The sequence below is a fragment of the Hylaeus volcanicus genome, chromosome 1 (genome assembly GCF_026283585.1).
Source record: "Hylaeus volcanicus isolate JK05 chromosome 1, UHH_iyHylVolc1.0_haploid, whole genome shotgun sequence".
NCBI lineage: Eukaryota > Metazoa > Arthropoda > Insecta > Hymenoptera > Colletidae > Hylaeus > Hylaeus volcanicus.
The window spans coordinates 25,718,405-25,745,670 of NC_071976.1; the positions used below are offsets into that span (position 1 = coordinate 25,718,405).

The window sequence follows — 27,266 nt, forward strand, 5'->3', positions numbered from 1 at the left end:
TCATCGGGAAGAGATTTCTCAAAATTAACAAGAAAGGATTTACACTGTCATGGCTTTCACTGCTTCATACGTGGATGTTCTTGCATTGTTTGAGACGAAATATTTTCTGTGGATTGAGCTATGTGGACCAGGTTATCATGGTGTTTAACGCGTTGATTGCCACGTCATGGATGGATGAAAACGAACGGATCTTTTCAGGTCCCAACGTTTTGCACAAAATATTACACATGCGTTGTTTCACTTGGAATATTTTCATAAAAATACGAAGAATCGTACACGAGAATCCCAAAAGAAACTTCAAACTGCGGCTTTTGCTAAAATTACCAAAAATTTGTAATGGTATAAATGTTCTATGAAACGTACTCGACAGTCAACGCGTTAAACAAAGCACAGCTACATTTCTACTCGCCTCCGAAGACATAAGCATATGTTTCATAGAAAGTAAACAATGAAAGACGAACGAATTCGATACCGAACAGGTTCATCAGACCCTGCTGCAATTGTGTACCTTCTCTAAGCAACGAAAGCAATTTCTTTCGAGAAGTAAAATTCATCCCCCACGATGGGAACGAAAGGCAAACACTGGCCGCATTATCCACGGTAAATACGCGTTTACAGCGATACAAGGAAGCAGCCTGAGAAGTCGTGATGAATCTCCACGGATTCGTTCATGTACATTCCATTTGTCAATAAAGAACCCTAAATTACCTGGCCCCAGGCAGCAGCAGCCTCGAGTAATTTCCTTCCAGCTCGCATGGCAGTATGACCTTGCTGTGAGCTTTCACCACCAGTTCCAGGGGTGGCTTTGACGTGGTGGCGGCAGCTGTATCTAAGGAGACTGGAACATTGGTTGTAGCGGAGGAACTGGTAGACCATAAGTCCTCTTCGGGAGCTAAAAGGGCCGCGGGCTGCGCCACGTCGTCGGGCAGAGAAATCAACGTCGAGCTGGACGCCGTTGTGCTCGTGGTGCTTGTCGTGGTTCTTCTAGCACGTCGTCCGCCCTCCTGTCTACCACGAAGAGTGAACACACCGGCCTCGTTCACGGACCCTGTAACAAAACAACGGACACCGTCATTTCGAGATTCTCCGTGTCAACGTTCCGTCGTTTAGGTATATATAGGCACTCAAGTATTCGATCATCTTCGGTGGATGACTCTAGGCTATCAGGAGCTGTTCAGGATAAATTTTTAGCAGGATACTTTGCGGTGATTGGAGGTTCGATTTGTATCGATTTTGAATTATGAACAAAGTAATGGTTGATAAATTATTTATATTGATACAGAGTGAATGATATTTTTATAGGCAATGTTTTATTGTGGCATGGTTGGATTTAAACACTTTTTTAATAGCCTGAATATTACGAACCAGGAGTTTGATATACTACACGTTTTAATAAGGTTCACTTTAAAAAATATACAAACTCATTAAAACCATATTGATTTTAAAATTCATGTTTCTATTCTACAAAATTAGGCATAGAAAATAGAAGTAATTCATTACTAAATCATTCTTAGTCTACCCAATGATGTGATCGCAATCAATGCAGTTGGACTGTCGATTAACATTAACGAATATATAAAGTTTAATGAAAGTATAGGATGAACTTTGTTTCACGCAAGTGAAGGCACTTCCCGACTAAATGGTATTTCTAACGCTTGGCCGATTTTCCCGAAAACTGTCCATCACGTTCGGTCGACCGAGGCTGTGGAAGGAAAACTAATTATGACATCGATGGACCGCAAATGGCTATAACTATCTCGTGAAACTAAGGCACTCTATCGACCTGTCCTTAACCGTACTCTCATGAAAACGTTCAAGTTTTTATTCTACAGTAAATAGCGAGCTGTGGCTACAGTTCGAAGAACACTGAGGGATAACTCGATGCCGACTTACGTACATCGCAAAAAGTTACTCGAGAATAGCACATCGTGGATTACAATAAACAGCTTCCAACCCCAGTCAACCAATTAGTTCCCTTGTATTGAACCTTCAACAACGAACAGAGTAATCAAATTCTCCGCATAGAGGTGACGGAAACATAACAGAAAACAAACACTACCCCCTGCTAGAAGAGTTTAGGCAAACTTGCCACGCGGTCCTCGATATCGTCCAATGGCGAACGACCCGTGTTCGTCAACGTTCGAACGTGGTATACCCAACTGGTTATACACAGCCATCGAGTGGACGTTGTTCGACGTTGATGCATGCATTATTCAGCCGATGTATCCATTCATTATTCATGTCATGATCAATGGATGTCAACAGACCGCGATCTGTATCTGAGCACGTCGCCAGGACGGAAAGTGAAAGCCACCCCGTCGTTCGAATCCGACTCCCCCCTTAACACGAAGGGGTCATCGCTGCTGATCAGACTTTACAAGATGACTCGACGAGACACGCTCGACTTTGTCGCGATAGCGGATCGGTTACAAATCTGTCAGGACCTCGTTTAACGCCTCTCTTAATCTGGCAGGACCAAATCAGCAGAATCATATCGCGTCGCGATCTCAATTTAGCTTCATCCTCTTAGTTAAAATAATTACTTGGCAGAGTCAGACTCAGGCTTTGGAAATCAAAGAGAGTTAAATAATCCAAACTTCGTGTAAAGCTCATGTTGGACAACTCATTATTTATTTGATTTAAAACTTCCCAATCTCTCGAAATCTAATAAAATTTTTTGAAATCCCCATTTTATATTCCTCGCAACTATGCAAAAATGATTCATCAAAAAATTACTCTCATAGTCATTACCTTGTTATTTTTGAACGAGACATTTTCCATCTAGTTGCACCGATACCTTGTACACTGATTGCACGAATACACGTGCCGTGCGATAAGTATCGTTTTCCACCTACATCGGAATGTAAATGCTGGAATGTTGAAGGAATGCAGCAAGATGCAGCGATGGATTAAGTTGGCCCGTGCTGCACGTAAAATATTACATTGCACGAGATACATTATTACCGTAACGAAGCTTCTCGAATCGAGTGTATTACATCAATGATTCCAGGAATGTGGAACGGCGAGCCGTGGGAACCCGTCGGTAATAAATTCAGGATCGTAGAAATCGGCAATAGTAAATTCCGGGTAGGAGGAACCAATAACAATAAATTCTAGGACAAGGAAACCGACGATGGGCAACATCGAACCGCTGGAATCGGTATCGATGAATTTCGAGTCGAGAGAATCAGCACGGTCAAACTTCCGGTCGGGAGAATTAGTATACCGTGTGAAACATCACTACTGATAAATAGTTGGTGAGGAGAGCCAATGCCAATAAATTTCTGGTCGTGGAAGTCAGTAAACGAGACTTCCAATGGGAAGAATTAATGTAATGGGTGATACATCAGTTCTGACCAATTCTGGTCCCAAAGTGGCAGTATTAAATAATACGAAAAATTGTTTCATCTTTTACTATGTGAAATCTTTAGTAATCCATTGAATTAGAAAGTATTCTCTCCTACAAAAACACTTAAACTTTTCCTAAAGGAGATCGTTTCTAGTCTCGGATATTTTGAAATTCAACCCCCCTGTTCCTTTATTATAAAGACAATTTAGTTAGGAAATTTCTTAATCCAAAACATTGGGTACATTTTTAGTGTAGAATAAGAATAGTATTCCACGCGGGTGAAACCGCGGGGCACGGCTAGTTTAATATAATACTTGTACTCGAAATTTGAGTTTAGCATTGAAAGTCGTAAAAATCGACGGAGATAAGCCTGAGTTTGTGTTACCAAGAAATGCTCGTGTTCCAGCATCCGGCACCAATAAAGTTTACCACGCCCGTATCTTTCATTAATCAACCCCACGAGCAACCCAGTTACACCACCCCATTTCGTGCAAGCATCCCTGCGAAATGCAGCCTCGTAAGCGACATTTACAGCCCCGTAAAATTCTTAAGAAAGGCGTTGTTTGCGTTGAAACGGCAAAGCAGCTTACAATGAGCCGCAACAGTTTCGCGCCGTAAAATTATAAAGACCAAAGATAACCGAGCACGGTGACGCTTCTCGCCCGCGTGTTTGTTCGTCGCTCGTTAGTTAGAACCACCTATTTCACGTCCGCGCGAATTTACGCCAAAGGTGGGCTAAAATTATTCCCTGGACACAAATTTGAAACAACGAACAACAGACAAAGCGGCTTTAGTTTGTTAAATAAAAATTGGAAATTGAACCATAGAATTATATTTGACGTATGAATGAAAATCTGGATAAATGTTTGACCGAACGAACGTTGCGAAACCATGCATTCTCCGCTGTTTGCGTTCGTTGTCTATTATTCGAATAAATGTGCGTTTAATCGCATTGCGAGTTTGAAACGTTCCAATATTTCCTATTGCAGTTGAGAAATAACACGTGGCGTATGAAGTGTCGCTGTAAATGGATGGGACATTCGTTTGGAAATACGCAACAAAAATATGGAAAATGTATGTCAACCCTTTAGCCTATAATAACGTATGAAACACGTGATAAAGAATTCGCGAATCGAACATGAAAAGCACGAGTCAGACACGTCGTATGAACGTAGATACACAAGAGACTTTGTACCTGACTCTGGCACCCACGGTTCGACAATAATTCTTTGGGCAAGAGGTTAAGTAAGGAGTTGTATTTTTTAATAATTTTTCTATGGTTTTAGAAGATAAAAAATGGTAATTTCAAGAAGGTCTTGTAGAAAATTACTCAAAGCAGCACCAGTTAAACATTTTTAGGAACGACAATAGTTTCTCCAATATTGTACGAAAGTAAAAACAATTATTTTAATGGAGACAACGCTAATTTGTAGTTGAGTTTCAGTCAATATTCCTGACCCATCTGAAGGGTTGTCATCTTCGAACTGTCAGCATTATTCGTGATATCGCAACAGACCAACACAAACGATTTCCAGTTGAAGATCTCCAGACTATTTTTCGGACCGATAACCTCTTCCAACATTGTCTGACACCTTAAAGAAACTACTTCGAAAGAGATAAAATAGCTTCGTAATTGAGTTCCAATAAATATCTCCGAAGACCCATTCTCGCGACATTTTAGACACGCCTCGTGCATTCAGATATCGTATTTTGTAAGGATAGCAGGAACGTTCTCGCGTGACAGACTGTATGCGCGCGGTGGTTGTGAAGCGGTTAAGAGATTTGTCACCTCGTGTCACTGGATAAACTCCTTTTCCTCCTGCACGCGAAACTCCGCCTCGTCGGCTGACATCTTCCAAGACGCGATTTGCGAGTCCCTGTCTCCTCTCCGAGCCCCCTCATCGCGCCACGAGCTAACCGGAAGCCTCTCGTTTCGATTTCCTTTGTTTGCGGCGCATCAAACGTGAAATATGCGAGTTCGTCCAGGGAATTCTGGTAATTTGCGAAGAGGAATCGGGGAAACTCGGGCTCCGTCTTTAATCCCCCGGAATACTAGATTTGTCGAACGTTTCACGAGCTACGGGAAACTTTGTCTCGCGAAACGCGTGTGATACTGGAGAAACTTCGCCTAAAACTTCCTACCGTCTGCCCGCGCGCGCCGCGGATATAGGATTCAGCTCCGTCACGGTATTAATCGCTACTTATTTCGAGGCTTAACGGCGCCGTAAAGAAAAGTGTCAAAGAAGACCCTGGTGAATTTGTTGCGTCGTCTTACGGAACACGAGAGAGCTTTATTTATACGTTACGTTCAAATGCGGCCACTCGATTCTTAGTTTGGCTGATTCGTTCTGTTTGGGAGGCAAAGTTGTGAAAAATAAAATTAAGTGAGGTAAACAGTTTGAATTTTCAGTTATTCACGTTTAGGAGTGAATTATTTGCAATAATAGCATTATTATCTGAGTTTCGAGCCATGACGAGATCGTGTATGGGAACCAGATTGTTAAATATTAAGCGAGGAAGTGGAATGAAGAGAAAAAAGGGTACAAAGTCGTTTAAACAGAGTATTCTGTCGACAAAAGTCGGTGATGTAGAACAATTAGTTGATAAAGCAGGTTGCTCTGCTTGGTAAGGTAGAACCGTCAGTCGCTGTTGCTCTGGTGGCAATGTAAAACGCTTAGACGATAAAACAGATGCCTCCACTGGCACTACAGAGTACTCTGACTGAAACGAAGCAGTGTTGGGCATAATCGTAATCATAATTTTTCTGTGATTACTAATACATACTAATGCATACTACATAATTTGAGAGAAAAACGTTTCTATCAATTAATGTAACAATGTAATCCACGTATACTCCCTGCTCGAACTAATAATAGTGTCAATCCTCAAAATGTTATCATCGCTCGATAGTCAATATTTTTAAAGCCGCTTACGCAACATCTGCTGCTTACATAGTCGAACTGTAACTACGCGAAGTGCGTGGTCGTAAATTCGCGACAAATCGACGTTGAGCGTCGTCGAGGCATCGCCGAAGAACGGAAACGCCACTGGAGAACCGTGGAAAAAAAGGTGGAACCGACATGGGAGAAAAGGGGAAGTAGGAAACGAAAACGGAAGCAAAAGAAACATTGCAACGTCAGCTTTGTGTATATAAAGCGGCGAAGATCATAGACCACGTCCCTGGAGCACGTCTACCAGAGAAATAAGAAATATAAACTCTGGAAAGAGGAAAAGGAGAAAACGGGGAGGAATAAAGGGTGGCAGAGTGAGAACGAGGAAGGAAGAATTCAGTGGTATGGATATATATCGTCCGGGGAATTTATCTTTCGTGGAATTCACGGCACGAACGTCTTTGAAGGCAACTGGAGTGATTCTCGCCCAGCCCGCGCCTCCTTCTATCTCTGCAATCCCCCTGGTTCTCTTCGTTCCGATCCTCTAATCTCTCTTCACCCTTTACTCCTATCCACGGTGTCATCCTGTACTAAGCCCTCTGTAATTCCCTCTGCTACGGAAACAGTTACGGGACGGGTATTCGTTCCAGTCCTGGCCGGGTAATTCCAATCACTACGACGCATTCGTTAATTCGACTCGACGAACAAATAACAAGTCGGGAAGGGTCGCCTAATGCTCGCCAGTCACATAAATCGGACCTCTCACGGTTTCTTCGTTGCCGCTGATTAAAGAAAACTAGTGGAACGATATTGACCGTTCACACTTGGCTTTGTGGTATCGATTTGTTTAAACTTATCACACTGTTTATTTTTCTATCTCCTCGGCAGTTTGTGAAATTTTTTTAAAGGCACTTGATTTTCAAGCAAACCTTTCCTGCAGTGTGAATACATAATATTTCGTAGGTATGAATCTTTTTCTATTTAGGACTGACAAATCTACCGATATTAGTCTAGATTTACTTGATTAAAATATGCACGATGTAAGCATCGAGTCATAAAACTCGTTATTAGTACTATTTTGCTAAAGATCACGAGGTAAATTACAGTTGGAATTGGGGTGGATATTTGCGAATGAGCCGACAGTAAAGATAGCGGTGCATCGATAAAACAAAAGGTAACCCGTGGCCTCCCGGATCGGGTTCGTTCGACAAACACGTGGAATCAGGTGCAGGTAACTAGAAATCGTTACGATCGATCGAACGATAATGGTTACGGTCAGCGGTCGTAAACATTGTGGACCATGGAGGATCCATTTGTTTTTAAGCACTATCGATACGTTATGAACTCCCTTGTTCCCAGTATTGCTTATCGAACCATGCCGGAGTCGTAAACATTTTGCCTTTACTTCTCAACGACTACCACTGTTTCTCTTAATTTCTTCCAGGAGTGCTTGGGGTAAACAACTTGCGGGGGAATGGCTACGTTTATTACAACGGCCATCGACTTCGAATAACAGTTAAGGAAACGAATTTCTGTATTTATTGTTCGAATTACGATGTAGATATTCTAGTAAAAGAGTTAACGTTTCAACTCGCATTTCTATTTTACAAACCAAATGAATGCACGTCGGATTAAAAATGCAAGTAATATGTAATTATTTAAATATACTAAATAATAAATACTTTGAGTCTGGTCAAGATGAACGCAATGCTTGGAATTACATTTTTTGGCTAATAATTGTATATAAACTAATACATTATATATTTAAATTATCTACTTCTATTATAGCGACCAAGAGCCATCGAATGAAAGCTACAGAAACGTATTTGCAATTTAATTTCCTCCCGTTTTACAACGACAATCGGGCGACAGGGCATACTAAATGGCAAAGTGACATCAAGCTTTTGAATCTCGAAGCATACAAAAGTTTAAATTGGTATGCAGAGCCAATATTAAATTAAACCTTCGGTTCGATTCACGCGCGCTACTTATATACTTGTATCTCTCTCGGGCGGATTTTAATCGGAAGTGAAATATCAGAAAACATCCGACGTTTACGGGAAACGAGATTTAAATCGATTAAAACATTCCCACTCCTCGTATAAGTTACAATCATTCGTAAGCAAAACGAGCGGGAAAGATAATGACGTAGCAACCAAAATATGAGAATTGAGGGCAGGAAATTATGTTTTACGTTTGCAGAACATTGGCAGAGATAGTATAGAAAAATATCGTTCCTTATTTCCACTATTATCGTAAACATTGAATTGCAATAAATCCTACTTGAAATATAAAATATCTTATTTCTCCTTACTTTTTCAACCACATAAAATCTTTTACCAAAACTTTCTTAAAAGGATTGTTTCCTATGAACGAAACCTTGCAAATAAACGATATACAAATATCAACGAATGAAAAGTAATATCGCACGATATATAATGTACATTCATAACATTTCGTCACAGACTCGAAAAGTGATCTCTCGTTGTTTGACGGGATTTTTTCGGAACGGTGTATTTCTACGGCTACACGATGTACACTGTCAAAAACATCAATATTGATTCGAGATCGTGAAACACGTTACAAGTTTCAGAAACAAATAACAGCTGCCGTGTAGCGTGTACCAAAACAAAATGCATGGCAGCGAAAACGTATACTCCGTGTACAACAGCGAAAATGAAATCGAGTCAGCGCAAAATGTACGGAACGATAGAAGCGAAATACCAACAAAATCTTCGCGGAAACAGGAACCATTAATAATGACTGCGCAAATGAGTTAGAGACGAACCAAGTTTATTCGCATGATATTGGTGGCGCTAGACTATAGACAGAGAAGTGATACGCGTGAATAATTGGATTTGTTCTCTTTTCTCTTGAAAGGAATGTCAAGTGCCTATATCATTTATTTAGATATCAAGCAAATACCTACACAAATGTAACAATATGTGTTAATTTTTGGAGGAGGACTAATAAGAGGATCACTACGCCCTTGAAAGTGAATAAACAATAAAGACAAAGACTTAAAAATCCATAAAACTGCGTAAAGGTTTGGTATCCGATATTTTACAGCGTCCAACAAAAAAAAAAAATTCCCCAAACACGCCCCAATAAATTACCGCTAAAAAACAGAGCCACTGCCTCAAATCGAGTCAACGTATCCTCTCATTCATGAAAAATCGATTCAACGCGCAACAACCCCGATTATCGACGACTGTAAAAAGGAAAAGAAAAAATGAAAAACCAATCTCCCGGGCAATATCCTTGAAATCGTTACAAGTTTTTGCCCAAAAAGAGAGGAAAAAAGGGGTAGCACGCGCGAGAGCGTCCTGTACCTCGGCCGAAATCCCCGATCGCGATGCGGGAACGCGTGGGCGAGCTTTAATCCGCTTAAAATCCCCCTGGTGCAGCCAGGAAAATTACAATTTCCAGCGTCGACCGCAGAGATTCTTATCGTGGGGCGATGACGACCGCGAAAGGGCGAATCGTTCTTTGACGGGACGCGGATATTATATATGTGAACGTCGGAGGGAAGCCCTTCGATGGACGTGGTTCCATTAGCGGCGCCGTTGTCCGTCCAACCCGTGCGGGTCGGTTGGGATTCTAATCTGACCGCAGGGCATGCCTTCTAATATAGATAGGCTTGATTAATTCCGCGGCAACGCAGTAATGCGTGTGATCCGCGGCTGCCCGTTATCCTGGACGATTACCAGGTGTAAGGCTGACGTACCACTGTTGGAACGCGCAACAGAGCTCCAAGGCGCAGCCTATTTCAGGACGAAGACACGTTCCCACTGGTGTAATACCCTGCCCAAGGTGCCATTACGCCTTGTGACAAATACAGAATAATCATTTTCCTCGAGAAAAATTCGAGACAGAGCTTTGCTAACTCCTTTGGACCCTCCCCTAGTCACGATGAATATTGTTCCTTTCTTTCAAGGAGGTACTCCTTTATTTTTACAAACTTCAAGACAATCTTCACGACCTTTTTGCAGTCAATGTAATACGAACGAACGTTTAAAACTTGGTACGATGATTTTCATACACGTAAGAAAGGTTTCAGTAAATTTACGATATAATTTACATTTAATACAGTTTGAATGATGCTAATGACCGCTCTGAAGTTATTAGGACGATGTGTTTGAGTGCCAGGTTTCTTAACACGTTAAGCGCCACGCCGAATTCTTGTGCCGTTCCGTTCAGGCCACAGTTAGCCGTCAGGCGGGTCCGTGCGGACCGGCGAGGCCTGAACGGAAAGTTTTGCGCCGGTCCCTAGAGACCGGCGTGGCGCTTAACGTGTTAAAAGTTTTAGATCTATATATATTTCATCCAATTACATATATATCTTAAACTTTTAAGAAACCTGGCACTCAAACACATCGTCCTAATAACTTCAGAGCGATCATTTGCATCATTCGAACTGTATTAAATGTAAATTATATCGTAAATTTACTGAAACCTACCTTACGTGTATGAAAATATATATATACAATATGTATTTATGTTACATACTTGAAGAAATATTTTCATGATTATAAAGTAATTCTTGAAAGAACAGATGGTGCACGGGTTGTCGAGTTGTAAAAATGTAGAACGTTCCTTGGAGATGATTACCTGGTGCCAATACAAATCGGAAAATCCTTTTTCCGTTTTTCAATCCGACGCTTCCTTACGGGAGATATCGGCAGGAGAAGTTTGCGAAGTTAGTTTGTGCGCGCAGGCGAACGGAAGGCCGCGGTGCCGGATGTGCGCGCGAGCGCTTCGTCACGTGCCGAAGGGCGCGTGCGCATTCGAGAGGTCATTCACCCTGGTCAAATGGCCAGCGTCAAGAGTGAACATCAATCGCGAATATCTCAGTAACCAATGGACCAATCGCAAAAGCGTGAAGGACTTTTTGATTTCTTTTGACGCGGGCAATTGATCTGGAGAGGCTTGATATTTTTATTTCGAAGTCTGGCATGTTCATGATTTTTTTGCAGCCGAAGTAGTTGACGTAAACTCGCGAAATTCGGCATGTCCGTCTGTAAATTCAGTTGTCCTTGTCAATCGGTTTCAAGGTTACGTACAATATTCCTGGTCACGTTTGGTGGAATGGGCTCAGAAATGTGGCCGCTCCAGTGGTCTGAATAAACAAAAATGGAACTTTGTTTCGAAATAGTGTGAAACTATATAAACTTAATCTTGTAGCAGTCGTTATTGCCACAGCCTCATTAATTTATACCTCAATCCTTTTAGTTCCTTAGTGAAAAGACTGCTATTTACCACCTTCGTAAATTTCTCTCCAAAACCAAACGTAATTTAGGATTAACGAGATTTCCCGGTGTCGGAGCTACTCGATCCTTTCAGCGGCTAAAGTCCCAAGCTGAGATCGGGAGCCGACAACGTCTGCTAAAGCGCAAAGAAATGTGCATGCTGGCTGGCCGGCTATGCAAATTAAATTGGAGAACCCTCGTGGCCAGACGGCGTCCACTTCTCTGTCGTAAAAATGAGTACGACAATGCAAGAACTCACGACCGACTCTCCACTATTATCGAGTGCTGCTTCTGCGGTGCTCGCAGAGAGGCTACCCGGTGCTGATTGGAGGGCTACCAGCGGTAAACACGCTCGATGACTCGACGGATGGACGGGTCGATGGCTTCGATGCCTCGGACGATCCTTTTCTCGGTATGGATCAACGCTATGCGAACACTGACCATGGAGAATCAATCGAATCCCTGGCAAGCGCTGTGCGAAATGAAAATTTCCCAACAAAATGGCCGCGCGATTGTACTTTTGAATTGTTCGACGTTTAAGCGAGGTTTTCAAGAACAGACGAGTTGTATCTAGGTTACACCTGCATTTCGTTCCTTTTTTTTTAAACAATGCTTGTCCTAGTTGCATCGTAGAAGTACTGGAATAATGACATGCTCAATTATTGAAGCTATAATACAATATTCCATACTTCATTATCACGTTTTGTACATTCATATTGGTGTAATGATGACCTACACTCAGAAAGCGCTACGTTCAAATGCATTTCATAACTGAAATGCTGCTCAACTCTGTTAAACATGAACTCGATTAATCCGGGACTTTGTTATAGGTTTGCCTAACGAATGAACTTTATTCGAGCACTCTAATCAAAACTACTAATGCACAATGAAAAGTATGGTGAAGAAAATTACTGAATTTCTATTGTACATGCACATATGTTCTTTGGATGTCCGTAAAGAATAATAATTAAAATAAATTTATTTCAGAATCCATAGTCACCTCGTCATTTAAACGATATAACATTTTCTTGCTGCTGCAATTTAATTACCCTCAGAAGAAGAAGAGGAGAATACCAGATTTTAATTGAAATTTAGTTTAAAGTTGAAAACTTTCCGTCTGGTTACATACCGCCAGCTCAAACTTAAACCCGAGAGTGGCCGCGTAAAAAGAATCCATTAGCATGTCGTCGAGACTGGCCAGCCTCTATTATTTGGATTCCCAATGGGGAGTCAAACTCAGCAGCGAACGGAACGGAAACGTTTCGTTTATATTTAAACAATGTTTGGCAATTTTTACGTGCTTTTTTCCGTTCCACGCCGGGTTCCAGCGATAACTCCAGCCTGGCCGTGTGCCACGATCACGTGACCGCAGGAAAATCTCTGTTCAAACACGCTGGACCAGCTATACACAGACTACGGACGCTCGAGCCACGGATATTGAGTGATTGATACACTTTTCGAGCGGAGCTTACCGACCTCGCAAGTTTTCTGAAGCACCGCCAAGGGGCGAAAAACCGGATGTCAAATGTGCCGAGTCCGGTGTCCGATGCCAAACCGGAAATCACCACCCAACGCTTTCATAGGTCGGGAAGAAGCTGCGCTACGATGTGCGCGAGACCTCTGCACGTTTATCTCTAATTGTAATCGTTGGGTATCGACCATTTTGCATAACCACGCGCGATGCAATTGTGCCAAAACGGCAGCTATCCAGGGAATCGATAGAGGTAGAATTTCTCTTGTCCAGAGGAAACATCTGCGACCTGTGTTACACTTGAACGACACCTAGTGTGTACTTGCATGGGAAACGGAATAAAGAAGTGGTACTGCTTTTTATTGGCGTACCTCTGAGTTGGTCCAGTGGGAGCAATAAAAGTTTATTGTAGCGGAAGTTTTAACAGCATGACTATGTCTGAAATAAAAATATAATTTACACTGTTGAGTTATGAGATGATATACGGAGGTTATTTTAATTCTTGGACTTGGAGGTGATGACTGAAGTTTAAGGTGGTATAAATCGATTTCGAAGGAGGACTATCTATTGACCTATATTTCACTACCTTATAAGTTGACAGTGACATCTCCAATTTACTTGACACTGATAACTCTATGAGCCGAAGACACCAGAAGGAATTTCTTGGTCACACTGAATCCTAACTAATTCCGAAATCGCAAGTCACGATAGCAACTGTTAGCCAGCGTAAGACAACATCGATCCCTGCGTTGACCCCGTCAGGCAAACAAGCTTCTGTTGACAAACTTCGGCTTATATCAAACGACATCATCGATTATGAACGTCTGCCATTCAACACCAACCTCAAAGTCTTCAACTCATAAATCATTCCTACCAATTAATATAATTCCAGGCTACCAACATCCATTCCCATGAAACTCGTAGAGAAAAATCAATATTCATACCAGTATAAAACTGCGAGAAAGAAAAAGGTCTCGGAATTATTCGATCTAATTTATCGCCAATTAAGAAACAATTATGGAAATAACGGAAACGCGTTAACGACACACTCGAAGCTTAATTGCACCAGACAACTTTTCCACTTTCGGGGAAACTTAAACTCTCCTCGCCGGAACAAAGAAACTACCTGTCACCGTGTCGCTCGTTCGCAGTGGAAAAACTGGAATCCGAATGCAACAGAGTCTTCCCGTTCCCCCGGTTCTATACGGACGACTAATAGATTTACCTCCGGGTAACGTCCCCCGGGACCACCACCAGTCAGATATCCTCCACGCTGGAGCGTTCCTGGCGCCCGTTTTAGTACGACCAGTTTCATTTATTTACAAAGCGTCTCGGATGGCCCCGTTTAGTCACGGGTTTCCGATACCGGTAAAAGATTAATTCGGGCTCAGCCACTGCATAATGGGAGCATTGCTTTCCACTTAAGATCACGGCTGGTTGCAATACTTTCGCGGCAAAGAATTCCGCCACCTGTCGCTTAATAGTACTCCTCGCTACACCCGCGTAATGGTCCGAGACCGGGACCGCAAATTATCAGCATGCGGAGCACGGCTAGCGAATTTTTCTGGTGAACTAGTTCGACTGGAAACGGGTCGTTCGAAGAGAGCGACGAATACGATACGGCGTATACCCTTAATCGGCGGCTTAATTAGTTGCCTGGAGCTTTTGTAGGCAGATGGTCCTGAAACATTGCACGTTTCAGGCATCTGTACCATAAACCCAGATGTAAAGCCACCAAGAGTGCGTCGAAGTTTAAGAGTGGGATTGTCTGTTTTCGGAGTTGGTCGATTTTGTATCTTTCCTTGGATTTCGAGTTAATCAGTTCGATGGCTGAATAAATAAACATTAGAGCTATTCGTGGTCCTTTGAGCATAGAATTTATTAAAACGATTTTTGACGAGATAAAACGCAGCTGCAAGTATGACAGCTAATCACCGAACCAAGGATCGAATTTAATCAGCTTTCGAGACGTTACCTTACCATCGATGCCAGTACTGACAAGAAGTGAAGGCGGACGTGATTTTGCGCGTCCTCGTCAGCCAGTTAGGTAAACGTTTCCTTCATCGAGGACTCTCGACGTCTTCGTTAACAGTAATTTGGCGAAGCCACCGTTAGAGAGCTCGTCGGAGATTGACGTCGCACGTCGTTATTCTCTCTTTCGTCGAGGCCTACTCGTCGGGGTCCTGTTCGATCCACTAAATCACCTGGTACCACGAGTCGCTGACGTTATTAATGAGGCACTAATAGCGGCCGTACGGTGGCCATGTTTCGTATTCCCGTTCGACCCGCTCATCGTTCGCCACTTAGCGATAATTGTTATCGCGGCGAGGACCTGCCTCACGACAAATCGGTTCGCTATTAAAATCGATCATCGTCTCCGCCGTCGAACCTGCAAATTTTGGCGATCAATTTACGTCGGAGAATCAAATTCACGAGATGGCTCATGGAAATCCAGTCGGATACTTCAATTATAGGCTGGGTTGACTTGGAAATTGGGGACTATTGGACTCCAGGCACTAAAATTATCGATAATGATAAGTCGTATTAGAACAAAGAAGTAACAGTATTAAAACGAAGTAGTAACACTGTAGGCTATAGATTTCTACAGTTAAATTTAGGAGATTTCTCAAAAGAAATCTAGGTCCCAACATCTTCGCTACTAATGTCCAGAAACAGTACGATATTCATTTCTACCAGTTTTCAAAATCTTTATAATCGATGAATTCTAAAAACACGAATATACAGAGTCCTTGTGATATAAGGGGCGGAATAAAACTCCTCGCTAGTGTGTCAGAATATTATTTCTCCATAAAATTTCTTGCAAAAAGGTCTTATTTATATTTTAACCATTATCACACTTCCACATTCATTTTTCTCTCGCCTGAAACGTGGTGTGTACACGTGCCCGCAATCTTTTAACGCGCCGTGCCGTGATTCGACCGGTCAGAGGTAAATCGGAGCAATTGCGGCCGTGCCATTTGCGGTCCTGGATAAAATTAGTGCCATTTGATGCCAAGCGACCGACACGACGGAACACTGCCGCTCGCGGTTAACGGGAAAATTTATTTTACCTGCGATTAAATAAATAGAGGGATGGATGCAGCACCTTTCGGGCTATTCCTATGGTTCGTAGCTAATCTGTCGTCGACAACAGCTGGGCTACGTTTCAAGGGATCCGTATCATTCTGATTTTAGGTAAAAACGATAACAAGACATGAAAGTTATTATAACCCAGACCTTACTACACAGGGATTGCATTTTGTGCTTTCGTGAACGTATAAAGAATAATCCATGGTGATTTCAATCAAGAACTCTTACGGACTACTATTGTTAGAACAGAAAGGTGAATTGAAATCTTCTAAACCGAACACAGAAAAGAAAAACGTTTTCTTCCTATTAGTTTTCTACGTACTCCTCTTCAAATCTCTATTCTTGGTCCATCGATGTCCTCGATATCATGAACCTAGCTCCAAGAAATTTTTCGTCCTGGTCTGCGCAATACTACTGCAGGAATTTCTTCGATCGACGAGAATCATTGTCCTTCCAAGTGGTTTTTGAGTTTCGGATATAAGAAAAAGTTTGATAGGGAGGAGGAAGTACCAATTCAAAGCCGCGCTGGTGGACCTGAGCCATCGAAACTGCTGACGCGTGGGCTGCAGCATTGTCGTTATAGAGGAGTCCACCTTTCGTTAGCATTCCGGGTCGCTTTCTTCTTATTTCTCCGCGAAGCTGACGTAACAAGTTCGTTGTTTAACAAGAAATATTGTAGATACTCTACTGGCACTCGGATAATTGTACTTTTGGCAAACACATCGAAGTAAAAGGAGACTATAATGAATAACAATCCAGCGAATGTAAAAGAGTACCAGATACTATTTCAAAAAATTTCAAAAAATTCCAGAAAAGTACTAGGTCGTTATAAAACAGCAAAGCTTGTAGATACTCTCCTGGCAGCTCACCTAAACTCGAAAAAAATAATCGCCTCGCTGACCAATTGAAGGATAACTATGCTGAACAATAATCCAGAATCTTGCGTTACCTAAAACATTTTTAGTCCGAGAATTCATGGATACTACGCTTTCCTCCATTCCGGGAGCGATCTTCCAAGAGCGATCACCCGAAGCGTCTCGCAAGCCATGGTTCTCGTAAATTTCGTAATCGGGCGATGATAGAGAGCCGCGTAGAAAGGAAACGGAGGGGGAGAGGGTGAAAAATGTAACACCTCCCCAGCGGCGAACTTTTACATCGGCTAAAAAGAAAAAAGAAACGCAGGGACGAATTGACGGGCATCCGGCGGGGCCTTGAGGAAATGCAGAAAGTACATAAAACGACGCGATCTCACCAGCAGAGATACTTTTATCGCTTACACATTTAGCGCCGTCGTGGGAATTGCCTCGACGAACGACTTGCCGCGACGGAAAAAGGAAAAGACGCGAGCGAGAAGATCGTCGATAGACTCTTCACGGGGGAAGAGTAATACCCGGCTCGCGCGTCGTAAAGAGACGGTATAAGGAATTCCGTCTTACGAACGACTAATAGAATCGGTCGCGGACTCGGACTTCGGCTGCGACGTGTCCCTACTGCGGTTGCAAACGATTCGCTGACGTGGTCCGGGGATCATTGTTGCCTAGCGCACACTGGGGCAGATGCGCACATTTCAAGAGTTTATTTGCCTGGATAAGGGTAACAAGGTGGATTTTTGGTAAGATATTTGAGAGACGTGAGGTTTTAGAAATATACCTTGGAAATTAGGAATGTTATGCAATTTTGGACGCAGGACGGTCGTGATTTTCAACGGTGATGATTATCTGGTGGTATGTTTTTCTTGTGTATAAGAAGCCTCAGATTTTAGGACTATTCCTCGAATATTTCAGGTTGATATCTTGAAAATTAGAGTATGCAATTTTAGATGAAGCAAGGTTGTGCACTTAACAATTTCTATCATGAGGTATGAGAACTTTCAAAAGTGATGTTCTCAGTAAACGTTTTATTTATTTATGTCGCATTCAGGAAGCTTCATGTATTAAAAATGTTATGTCGATACCCTTGATGAATTGATGAGGTCACTAAATTGTAATCGAACCGAAATATGTATAAAAATAGACATTTTTGATCTTCAAGAGAGTCATCATAAAAGTGTTTTAACTAACTGTGTGTATTTTGTTTAAATGCTAAGAATAAAAGGGGAGAAATCTTTAATCTGTGATCTGTATTCCTGATGATGATGATGATGATGATGATGATTCCTTCATTGATTCAGTAAATGAATAAAATGAATGTTACTTACCAGGAACGAATCATACGATACAAAGATAACTTAGATATCCTTGCAACAAGAAGCAAATACATGAAATTTAGACTTCGACCATCCACAAATTTTTCCACCAAGATGGTCACCTTCAATTTTCAGAACCAAAACACACAATACTCCCTAATCATTTTCTTAAAAGATTTTTAAACTCCTAATGAGTTAGACTACACATTCCCAGCGTTGCGTTCCTGTTCGACCAAACGATTATTATTTCCCGATCGCGGAAGCGTCGACGGATCGACGTGCCGCGGAAATGAGACCAGTCGCGAAACTTGGCGTTCCCGTCGCGTTCCGAGCGCGAGATATCGCTCGTTCCCGACGTTAAACGTCAATCCATCGTCGCGAATGTTTCCAAGTTGCCTTTGTTGGCCGCGCGTCGAGGCGGTCTCGTCTACTGTAAACTTGATTTCGCAACGCGCCGCCGATTTCATTCTGCGCTGTCAGACGCGCCGGTTACGAGCCATGGGCGGAAGGGGTGAGGGTCCACGAGGAAATTCTGCCTCGTTACCGATCGGCATAACAAGCCGGAAAAAAGATAAAACCGTCGAGACGAGTCTCGGAGACGCAGGGAAAACTAAAGCGCCAAGAAATAACGAGACGAGCCCGCGCGAACCGTAGTCGTTAGAACGATGTGGAAGAATGCCAAATTCCTTTCGACAGTTATTTGTCAAGCAAGTACTCCGGCTAAACGAGAGGGAAGCAGCTGAACGTTTCAGCACTGATTTCATCACCCTTTTTAATTCGACGCGCGACGAATCGCTGATCGAGCGCGCGCATCTCGTCTTTTGGATACTTTATCGCGTTGGTTGTGCGGAGTAACTGCGTGTTTATTAGAAATATTATGACGGCGTTATTTATTTACCACACATGCAGATTGTGTTACGTTGCTTTATGTTGCATTGCGTTGTGTTATACATATGAAAAAATGAACTATACCATCTTCTCCTTTCACGTCAATTGACTTACCACAATCGGAACACTCTACTCCATAGATCTACAGAACTACTACATAACTGAATATTTCCTTACGAGAAGAAATAAACACTTTCTCCAAATACATATAAACATACGCACGAAGTTCGCAGAAGCTACTACTAACGCTTCCAATATAAAAAACAAAAACGGCTTATTCAAGAATCTCGAGTAAAACATCCCTTCCACAGGAAACAACGAAATTATCAACGAATCAACAACGCATGTAACACAAAGCTGAACCCCTGTAAGCAACGAACGATGGCCAAAAACTTTCGAACGTCGGCGTATATTACAAAAATCGGCAGAACGTTTCCATTTCCCAGAAATTCTAAAGATAGAGGGAATAATTCACGCGATCGCGCGAAATGCGACATCCGGCGCATCGCTCGAATTTGCGTACGAAAAGAAAGCCCCCGTCGGAATCGAGGATTTTTCTGGCGATTCGACCCCCGTAGGATCAGCCGTGGCTCGGAAAAAAAAAATATATATCGCGCCGTGCGTTTATCAACGCGTCGGTTTCACGAGGATTCGTACGCGGTAATTGATTATAAAAAGAGGGGGGCCGACGATAACCGTTTCCTGGCTCTCTTTAAATCGCGATTTTATGGCAGTTACACGCCTGATTTTGGGAGATAAAATTCCCGCGCACGTTTCGACGCCAAACCCCAGCCCGGCGGAGTCGCAGTAAATCGCGCCGGACATTTTTAAGCCCTTGACACGTCCATTACGCGATTATTCCTAGCGCTATCGCCGACGGCGATATCCACCGGCGGATTTTATGAATGTAACACGGGCCCCCAGGTTGTCCGTGGTGGCACCGAGCGGCCCACCATGCTGGAAAACTGTGGAAAACCGTCGGGGATCTTTTTGCGAAATCGTTCGGTCGCGCTCGATATTTTCGGAATAAAATTTGCGCTTGTGGAACATCGAGGACTAAAATAAAGCTCGCGGAGAAACAGGCAGACGAATATAATAATACACGTGTTTACTACGACAAATACTAAATTAAACCTTCAACAGTCTCGAGACAAAATTTTAACATCATAGAAATTTTTACGTATTTTAGTCTGGCATCCAACGTGTTAATACTTTCACATATTTCATTTGTACTCGTTCCTATTATCTAATATTAAACATCTTTAATGTAACAAGCGTATTCAATCAAACAGAAAAAAAAGCCACGTGTTCCAAGACAAAATTTGCCATCGAAAAATCTTGGACTTCATAAAAACTCTCATAAAAATTCATGCGAATTACCCGAGTTTCGATAAAATTCATTCACCGAACTCGTAGAACAGAAATAAATTTCAAGAAGGCTCGTACAAGATGAAGTGCAAATTAAAGATGTATAACAACACCGTCGAAAGTTCCTTCCCGCGTCATGCGAAACGCGTAACGAAAAGGACGATAAAATGGGAAGGGATAAAAGTTTACGAACCGACAAATCCAAACGACGCAGTCGTCGACCGTCTAGATGCGTCAAAAGTGTGCTCTTTTATTTTTTATACGATCCTCGGCTGCAACAATATTTCGCGAACTTTACGAGAATTCTGGAGAACCGCTGGAAACGGTAAATGTAAGACGCTACGGGAAGGGGAAAAAAGTGGAAAAAGGTAGCGAGAAATTAGTAGCGAGGCGAGTAAGCAAAGATTGGACCCGAAGGCGGAGCGAAGTGAAAGACGGCTGGGTAATTCCCCGTGAACTTCCTTCGCGGATATTATCGGCGAAAAGCTTTTACAATTAACTCGGCTCTGACGGACGCCTGACCGGCCGATGTAAAAATAAAGCGGCGAGCTACTCCGCGGGAAGAAGATGTAACGAGCTGAAACGTAATTGGCGGAGCTGCTTCGCAAACTTTCCAACCGGCGAACACTGTTCTCGCGTTCCTCCGCGCTGCCCGATGGATTAAACGTCAAAAATCATTCCGTCATGCTCGACAACGTTTCCAAAGTTCGATTACCGAGCTTCGCGTTCTGATGGGCGCCCGCGTAGCTCGCGGTACCGATTGTGTGGATCTTGTTAACGATTAGGGACAGAGAAATAGATGAAAGAACAGTTATTTTCTTGTCTCTCGTTCCTGTTGTTTATTTTGGAGTTTATACTTGCGAAACAGAACACAGGAGTTGCTCTCCACAGGTACGATTTCGCATTTTTCTTTCGCTCTTTTTATTATTTTCTTCGCCGTTATATTTATGAACAGTTATATGTTCTTCATTAGAGCTTGTTAAATACCATTCAATTCTTGCGATTATGTTTCAGCGAAGCTAAAGTATCGTATCTCGTATTTATATCTTGATAACGAAGCCTTGGATTTCAAAATACAAGAGGACTTTTCGATTCGCATTGACATATAGAAAGAAGATATATAGAAAGAATATTTATTTATATAATTTATATAGAATGAAGATCATATTAGAATATGCAATCTATATACAGTAACTATTGCCACCATCATTCAAACACCTTCAAAACATGACCAAAAAATGTTACAAACAGAAGTTAGCGATCTTTTAATCCATTAGAAATTTGAATATTAAAAATTCTCCAAAAATTGGAACCTTAACGCATAGAGTGCGCGATAAATCTTGAAGTATTTCGACCTCGTTTACTATCCTATTCGATAAGTCAGTGTAATCGTTCTCGTCGTATAAGCGCTTCATACTTCGGTAACTCGTTATGTGTTAAAAGCAACGATGATCAAGCATTCAAACCGCGAAGTGGCAGGCACGCGTTTATTGTATGATATAGCTGAGCAAGTGTGCTTCGACCGAAGCCAGACGTCTTTACGTAGATCGTAAGACGTATTCTTCCAATAGAAGTCTGCTGAATAAGGGAACATTTGAAAGATTACACGAACGTCTTTCGGGCACTCCGTTCAAAAACGATTGTCAGACAGCGGCAGGCACGTAAATATTGAATATGTGTGAGCACGTTTCTTCTCGTATGAAAATGTAGAAGGAGCAATTTTAGCAGTTTAGTTTTCACTAAAGAAAGGAATGTATCTATAATATATTCATCGTCGCTATACATATTCACAATTAATCTTGTTGGAGTTATATCTTTAATGAAGCAAGTTTAGTAAAAAGCTAACTTAATATATTTAAAAAGGTTTGCAATACACGCAATGTCCCAGGACTTTGTCTTGCCTGCTCGCTAATTGTAAAAAGGGGCCTTTTCAGGCACGCAGGTTGCAACTAGCCAGTCCAGGAGAACATGCCATTTATTTGAGAAACATGTTACACACAGAGTTCTAAATTAATTTCAGTGCAGAGTTTACCAGAGTAAAAATAACGACCGATATTAAGAAATGTTATAAACATTTTTACAAAGAAATGATGAATTTAATGATTGAGTGCATTTGGACAAACTGTCTTCGAGGTCCGGGGTTTCATTTCTGGCCACTTTATTGCTACTGCAAAGCCCCTGATATTTTTGGTTATTGAGTTTATCAGGAAGTAACAGTTGTTTACTTCAACCAATCTCAATTTCACTGGATTCAAACTGGTGCAAAAAATATAGCACTAGTAATATCACTGGAGTCCTCATCCAGTTATCACTCGCACCTCAGGTAATAATTATAATAGTAAAATATCATAGCGTGGTTATTGAACCAAGCTGCATAGCTCGATAACAGTCTAGCACAAGTTGAATACCGACCAATTTACTAGTCGCATAGCTAGGAGGACTGTGGATATTTCATCGATTTGTGTGCGGTGCAAAAAACATTTCCAGTACTATATGCAGAGTTTTGCGATGTTTGTCTATTCGAGCGAAAACGAGCTGTACAAGGGAATTTTATCTCCAATAGTATCAATCGTACCGACTTCCTCTATATTTTTTTTTATATTCATCGAGAATTCCAGGGTTGGACTAAACTTTATTTCAGTCTGAAATGGTTCCCATAGATACATCGTGTCTTTTATATATATTCTATGATGGATACACTTGCAAACTCCGTACTGAAATTAATTTAGAACTCTGTGTGTTACATATTTCTCGAATAAATGGCATGTTCTCCTGGGCTGGCTAGTTACAATCTGCCACCTATCGTCGCAACCCTAACACACGCTTTCATATACGTTAACGTCTAAACTTGCTAGCTGTGTGGAAAATAATTATTAGGAAAATTCTTGTGATTAGGTTGCAAGCACTTTGGGCTCGCCGAGTTAATTTTGCAAAATGCCTTTATCGACACACGCGAACGCGAAACGACATAAATGACCCGTGTACATCGTTGCCTTTCATCTAACAGCCTTTGAGAAATTGCGTTGCCGCGGAAATTAAGCGTACACGGTGTAACGATGACCTCGTTGGTCAAAAATTGCTTCATTGCGCGACGGCGACGTGTACAAGAGTGCTTGGAAAATGTCCCTTGGTCTCGACTAAACGACCAGTCTGTTAACTACAGATTTAAAAAAAACGATTTACATTTTGAACGCATGTATGAGTATCAACAGGCCACTATTTTTTGAATAATTTAACGATTGAGTGCATTTGGACAAACTGCTCCATGTGTATTACTCGGTAATCTAATCTTGATCTTGTCCGATGTAAACTTAACAGAAATTCTTATTTTTCTTCCAAAAAAAAAAAAAATATTCGTCTGACAATTGATCGAAATATAAATCATCAAATTAACTTTAGAATATTTATTTCGATTTTTATGCAAGATTCTCAATAGGAAACCTTCGAAGAAGTAACGAAAGAATTGTTGATTATTCGCACAGAATATTTACAAATCACAGAAAGTACTTTATGATCTTTGAAACGTTTCGCTGATAAAATTACTGCGCGCATATTTCCACGGTACGCTCTTCAACCCGTCCAACGATACCAATTTATTGCAAGAGCTACTCGGTGCATCGGGAAAGAAGATCAAACAAAGCAACCAAGAAATGAGCGTAAGCTCTTTTTAAATCGAATACGAAGGGAACGGCATTTCGTATCGAAGTCTTATGTACTACGCTATACTTCCTCGATACATACTGCAAAGGAGAACGCGAGCGAAATGCGGTTATTTAAAATGTAAAATGAAGAAAGAGCCCCGGGAAAGTCGCAAAGTTGGTAATCATCTTTTCAGATACTTTTTTAATAATAAACGTTTACTTGCAGACAAGCTTACGATACTTACACAAGCCTTGCCCATTTATGAATTTTTCTTATAAATTGCTACCTTAGATGTAATTATTTCAAATTCTTACTATTCAACGGTCATTTACGAGACAATCATGAAACTTCGTATAGTAATTACTAGAGTGCAGATGTCCACGCAAATTGATATATTTATATACACAGATGAAAAACAGAAACTTCAATTAAAATATGTTTTGCCTTCTAAACGTCATAACATGTATTTTATTTTTTATATTTTGTATATTTATGCATTTATACAATTTCATCGAGATTTATACAATTATATACATTATAAATACAACAAAAAAATGATGAATAATTACGGAGGTAACATCACGTTTGTCACAGTTTACTTTCCTCTCGTAAATAAAAATAAAAAACATAGTTTAATAAGGTAAAATGATATCCTGGTTTTCTCGGAGATTTGTACAATTAAACGCAACAAAATTTGATACGTTACAAACTAATAGCAGAGTGAAAGTGTTTCGTGTGGTTTCTGCTTGAGAATCGAGAGCACCGCGAAAAGCTCGTTGAAATCGATCAGTCGAAGCGGAGAACAGCGAGTGCCCTGATAGGAATATTATGCCATTTAGCGTCACCTTTCGTTCGACTTTGACACGCGATCGCGATCGCGCCGCGTGACGCGCGTCAATTTTCAACGACGCTCGGCGTCGCTTATAATGCCACGGTGCCTTTCGCGAGCTTTCGAAACTCGCGAACAACTTAATTCAACGTCGCTGCACGATACGCTGGCTACGCATCCGCGATTCAGTTGCGGAACTTCGGTTCCAGGGTAATTTAAGGGGCCTGGTTGCGAAACCCCGCTGATTCGACTATTGTAATTCCCTATTTCAGGTATTTCTTGCAGTAGTCACGGAATGCCTCATCGACGCGTAATGTAAGCTCACCTGATGTTAAGGGGATGCATTCAATTTATAAACTGGGATGGGAAGGAGTTTGAGAAATTTACGACAGTAGCACAATTTATGAAATAAATTTATAGTCAAATCGATGAGAGATTGCACGTACATGTATAATATAAATAAGTGAAGAAAAATGTTTAAATGTTTACTTAAAGTTTGAAGTCATATTCAGATCTATAAAATTGTAAAGTGCATATGTGTATAAGTATCACAAAGTATAACTAATAAAACAACAAGTACACTTCATGTACATACAAAGTAATAGTTTGAATAATTTCAATAAATTAAGCAACCTTTAAACACACTTAAATAAAAGAACGTTCACCATTGCAACACTCAAAGCCTGAAACTAATGAATCTGAATATTGTTGGTTGAATTTTTTTAGCTTGTAAATTTTCAAAATGCATAGTCTCATCTCTGATCGAGTTCACTTCGGCCAATTATACTAAACAGCCCAACGATACAAAGCTGAGATGGAACTGATCAATTTCTCACAAATGTCTTGGCTCGTCAACTCGAACGACACATTCGTATGAGATGCTGGAATGACAATTTCTTGGAGTTCGACAGTCAGCCTGTCGAGGTCCTTAATAGGGTCCTCGAAGACCAAACTACTATCTAAACTATTGTCTTCGTCGCGCCGGGTTTACGACACGTCACGGTTACTGCGATTCGCAGGTGCCGGAAAGATTGCAATGCTTCTTCATCGCTCTGCGTCGTAAACTTGATTATCTCCTCGAGGTTCTCACGTGCGCCTCAACTTTATTCCTGTAATATTGTAGTAAACGTGACATTTCGGGAGCAGGCATGTCCAATCTCTTCTTCACTGCTCTACCATTCACTTTTATAACGAAAATTTCGATGGAGAGACTTCCGAGTGTGGAAAGTAAGAATCTCATCGAGATCATATATTCGAGATTGTCGGAAATTCGAGATCGATATGCATGTTTTGAGATTCTTCGAGATCAAGATCAAGATCGTAGAAATCTCGTCTCGTCTCGTCTCGCGCGCATCACTAGAGCTTACGCTTCCATTTTACTTGACTTTTTCTGCGCCCTTGTTTTTTAAATACAGTTATCAGCTCCGAACACGACGAATCGCATAACGTCGACTGAATTATGGACCCCGCGAAGGTCGTGTGGAAGAGGGTGCGTTGACAAAGCGATTTGCCTCTTGTTACCTTCGTCACGTAGAGAAACGAGGCGTTCACTAAATTGTCGGAAGATTGAAGAAGTGTCGAGGAAAAAGAAGTGCTCGCGAGGGGTGACTTGGACCCCTCGATTTTACAGCTTGTACTGTATTCTTTCGTCCTGTAGTAGAAGAAACACAACGTGCGCAGTGAAAGCTGCTGGTATTAGAAAATATCAACTCACTCTTTTAGGAAGGACGTCGCTCATTTATCATAATTTCTCATCGTGATCCTAAACTTTCTGAATTTTTATATCACAACCAAAAACGTCACGTATATCATACTTTTGTGTATAAGTAATACCAATCAATCTGTGCCTGAAATTTTTGTCGAGATTTAAGGTAATCATTCTTTTGCGACGAGTTTTTAATCAATTTTCACGGGGCACTCGGGCCATAGCCGTTTGTTTCTCCCCATTAGTTGGCGCTCAAAAGGGTTCGCCACCTCTGCCATGGACAGATCACCGAACAAGCTCCAATTTGTCAAAGTATCGAAACGTCGATAGTTTTCGTCGAATGGGGCATAAATAATCCGCGGATCGAGCGAGAAAAATCGCCTTCTAGCCCGTGGTAGCTTTGCAAAAGCTGTAGCACGGGCGAACAGACGATCGGTATCGGCACTCGTGGCAATACACGTGACACACGCACGAATGAAAAGGGTGGTAGTCGTGTCGTAAAACCAGATTCCAGCCTACAGTTTTACATAGTTTTTTTTTTTTTTTTCATGAATGGATTCATATTTTCTGCTTTCATTTCTATTTTACTTTATTTCATG

The 27,266-nt window shown here is 41.5% G+C and overlaps 1 protein-coding gene across 1 annotated transcript in view; it reads right to left on the reverse strand.

The window, feature by feature from the left end:
* The window catches only part of LOC128882458 (B-cell receptor CD22), a 451,951-nt gene that overhangs the window by 206,524 nt on the left and 218,161 nt on the right, over positions 1-27,266 (reverse strand). The window contains exon 4 of the mRNA XM_054134062.1: positions 709-1,048. Coding sequence (XP_053990037.1) covers positions 709-1,048 — 340 coding nt within the window. The remainder of the gene's footprint in view (positions 1-708; positions 1,049-27,266) is intronic.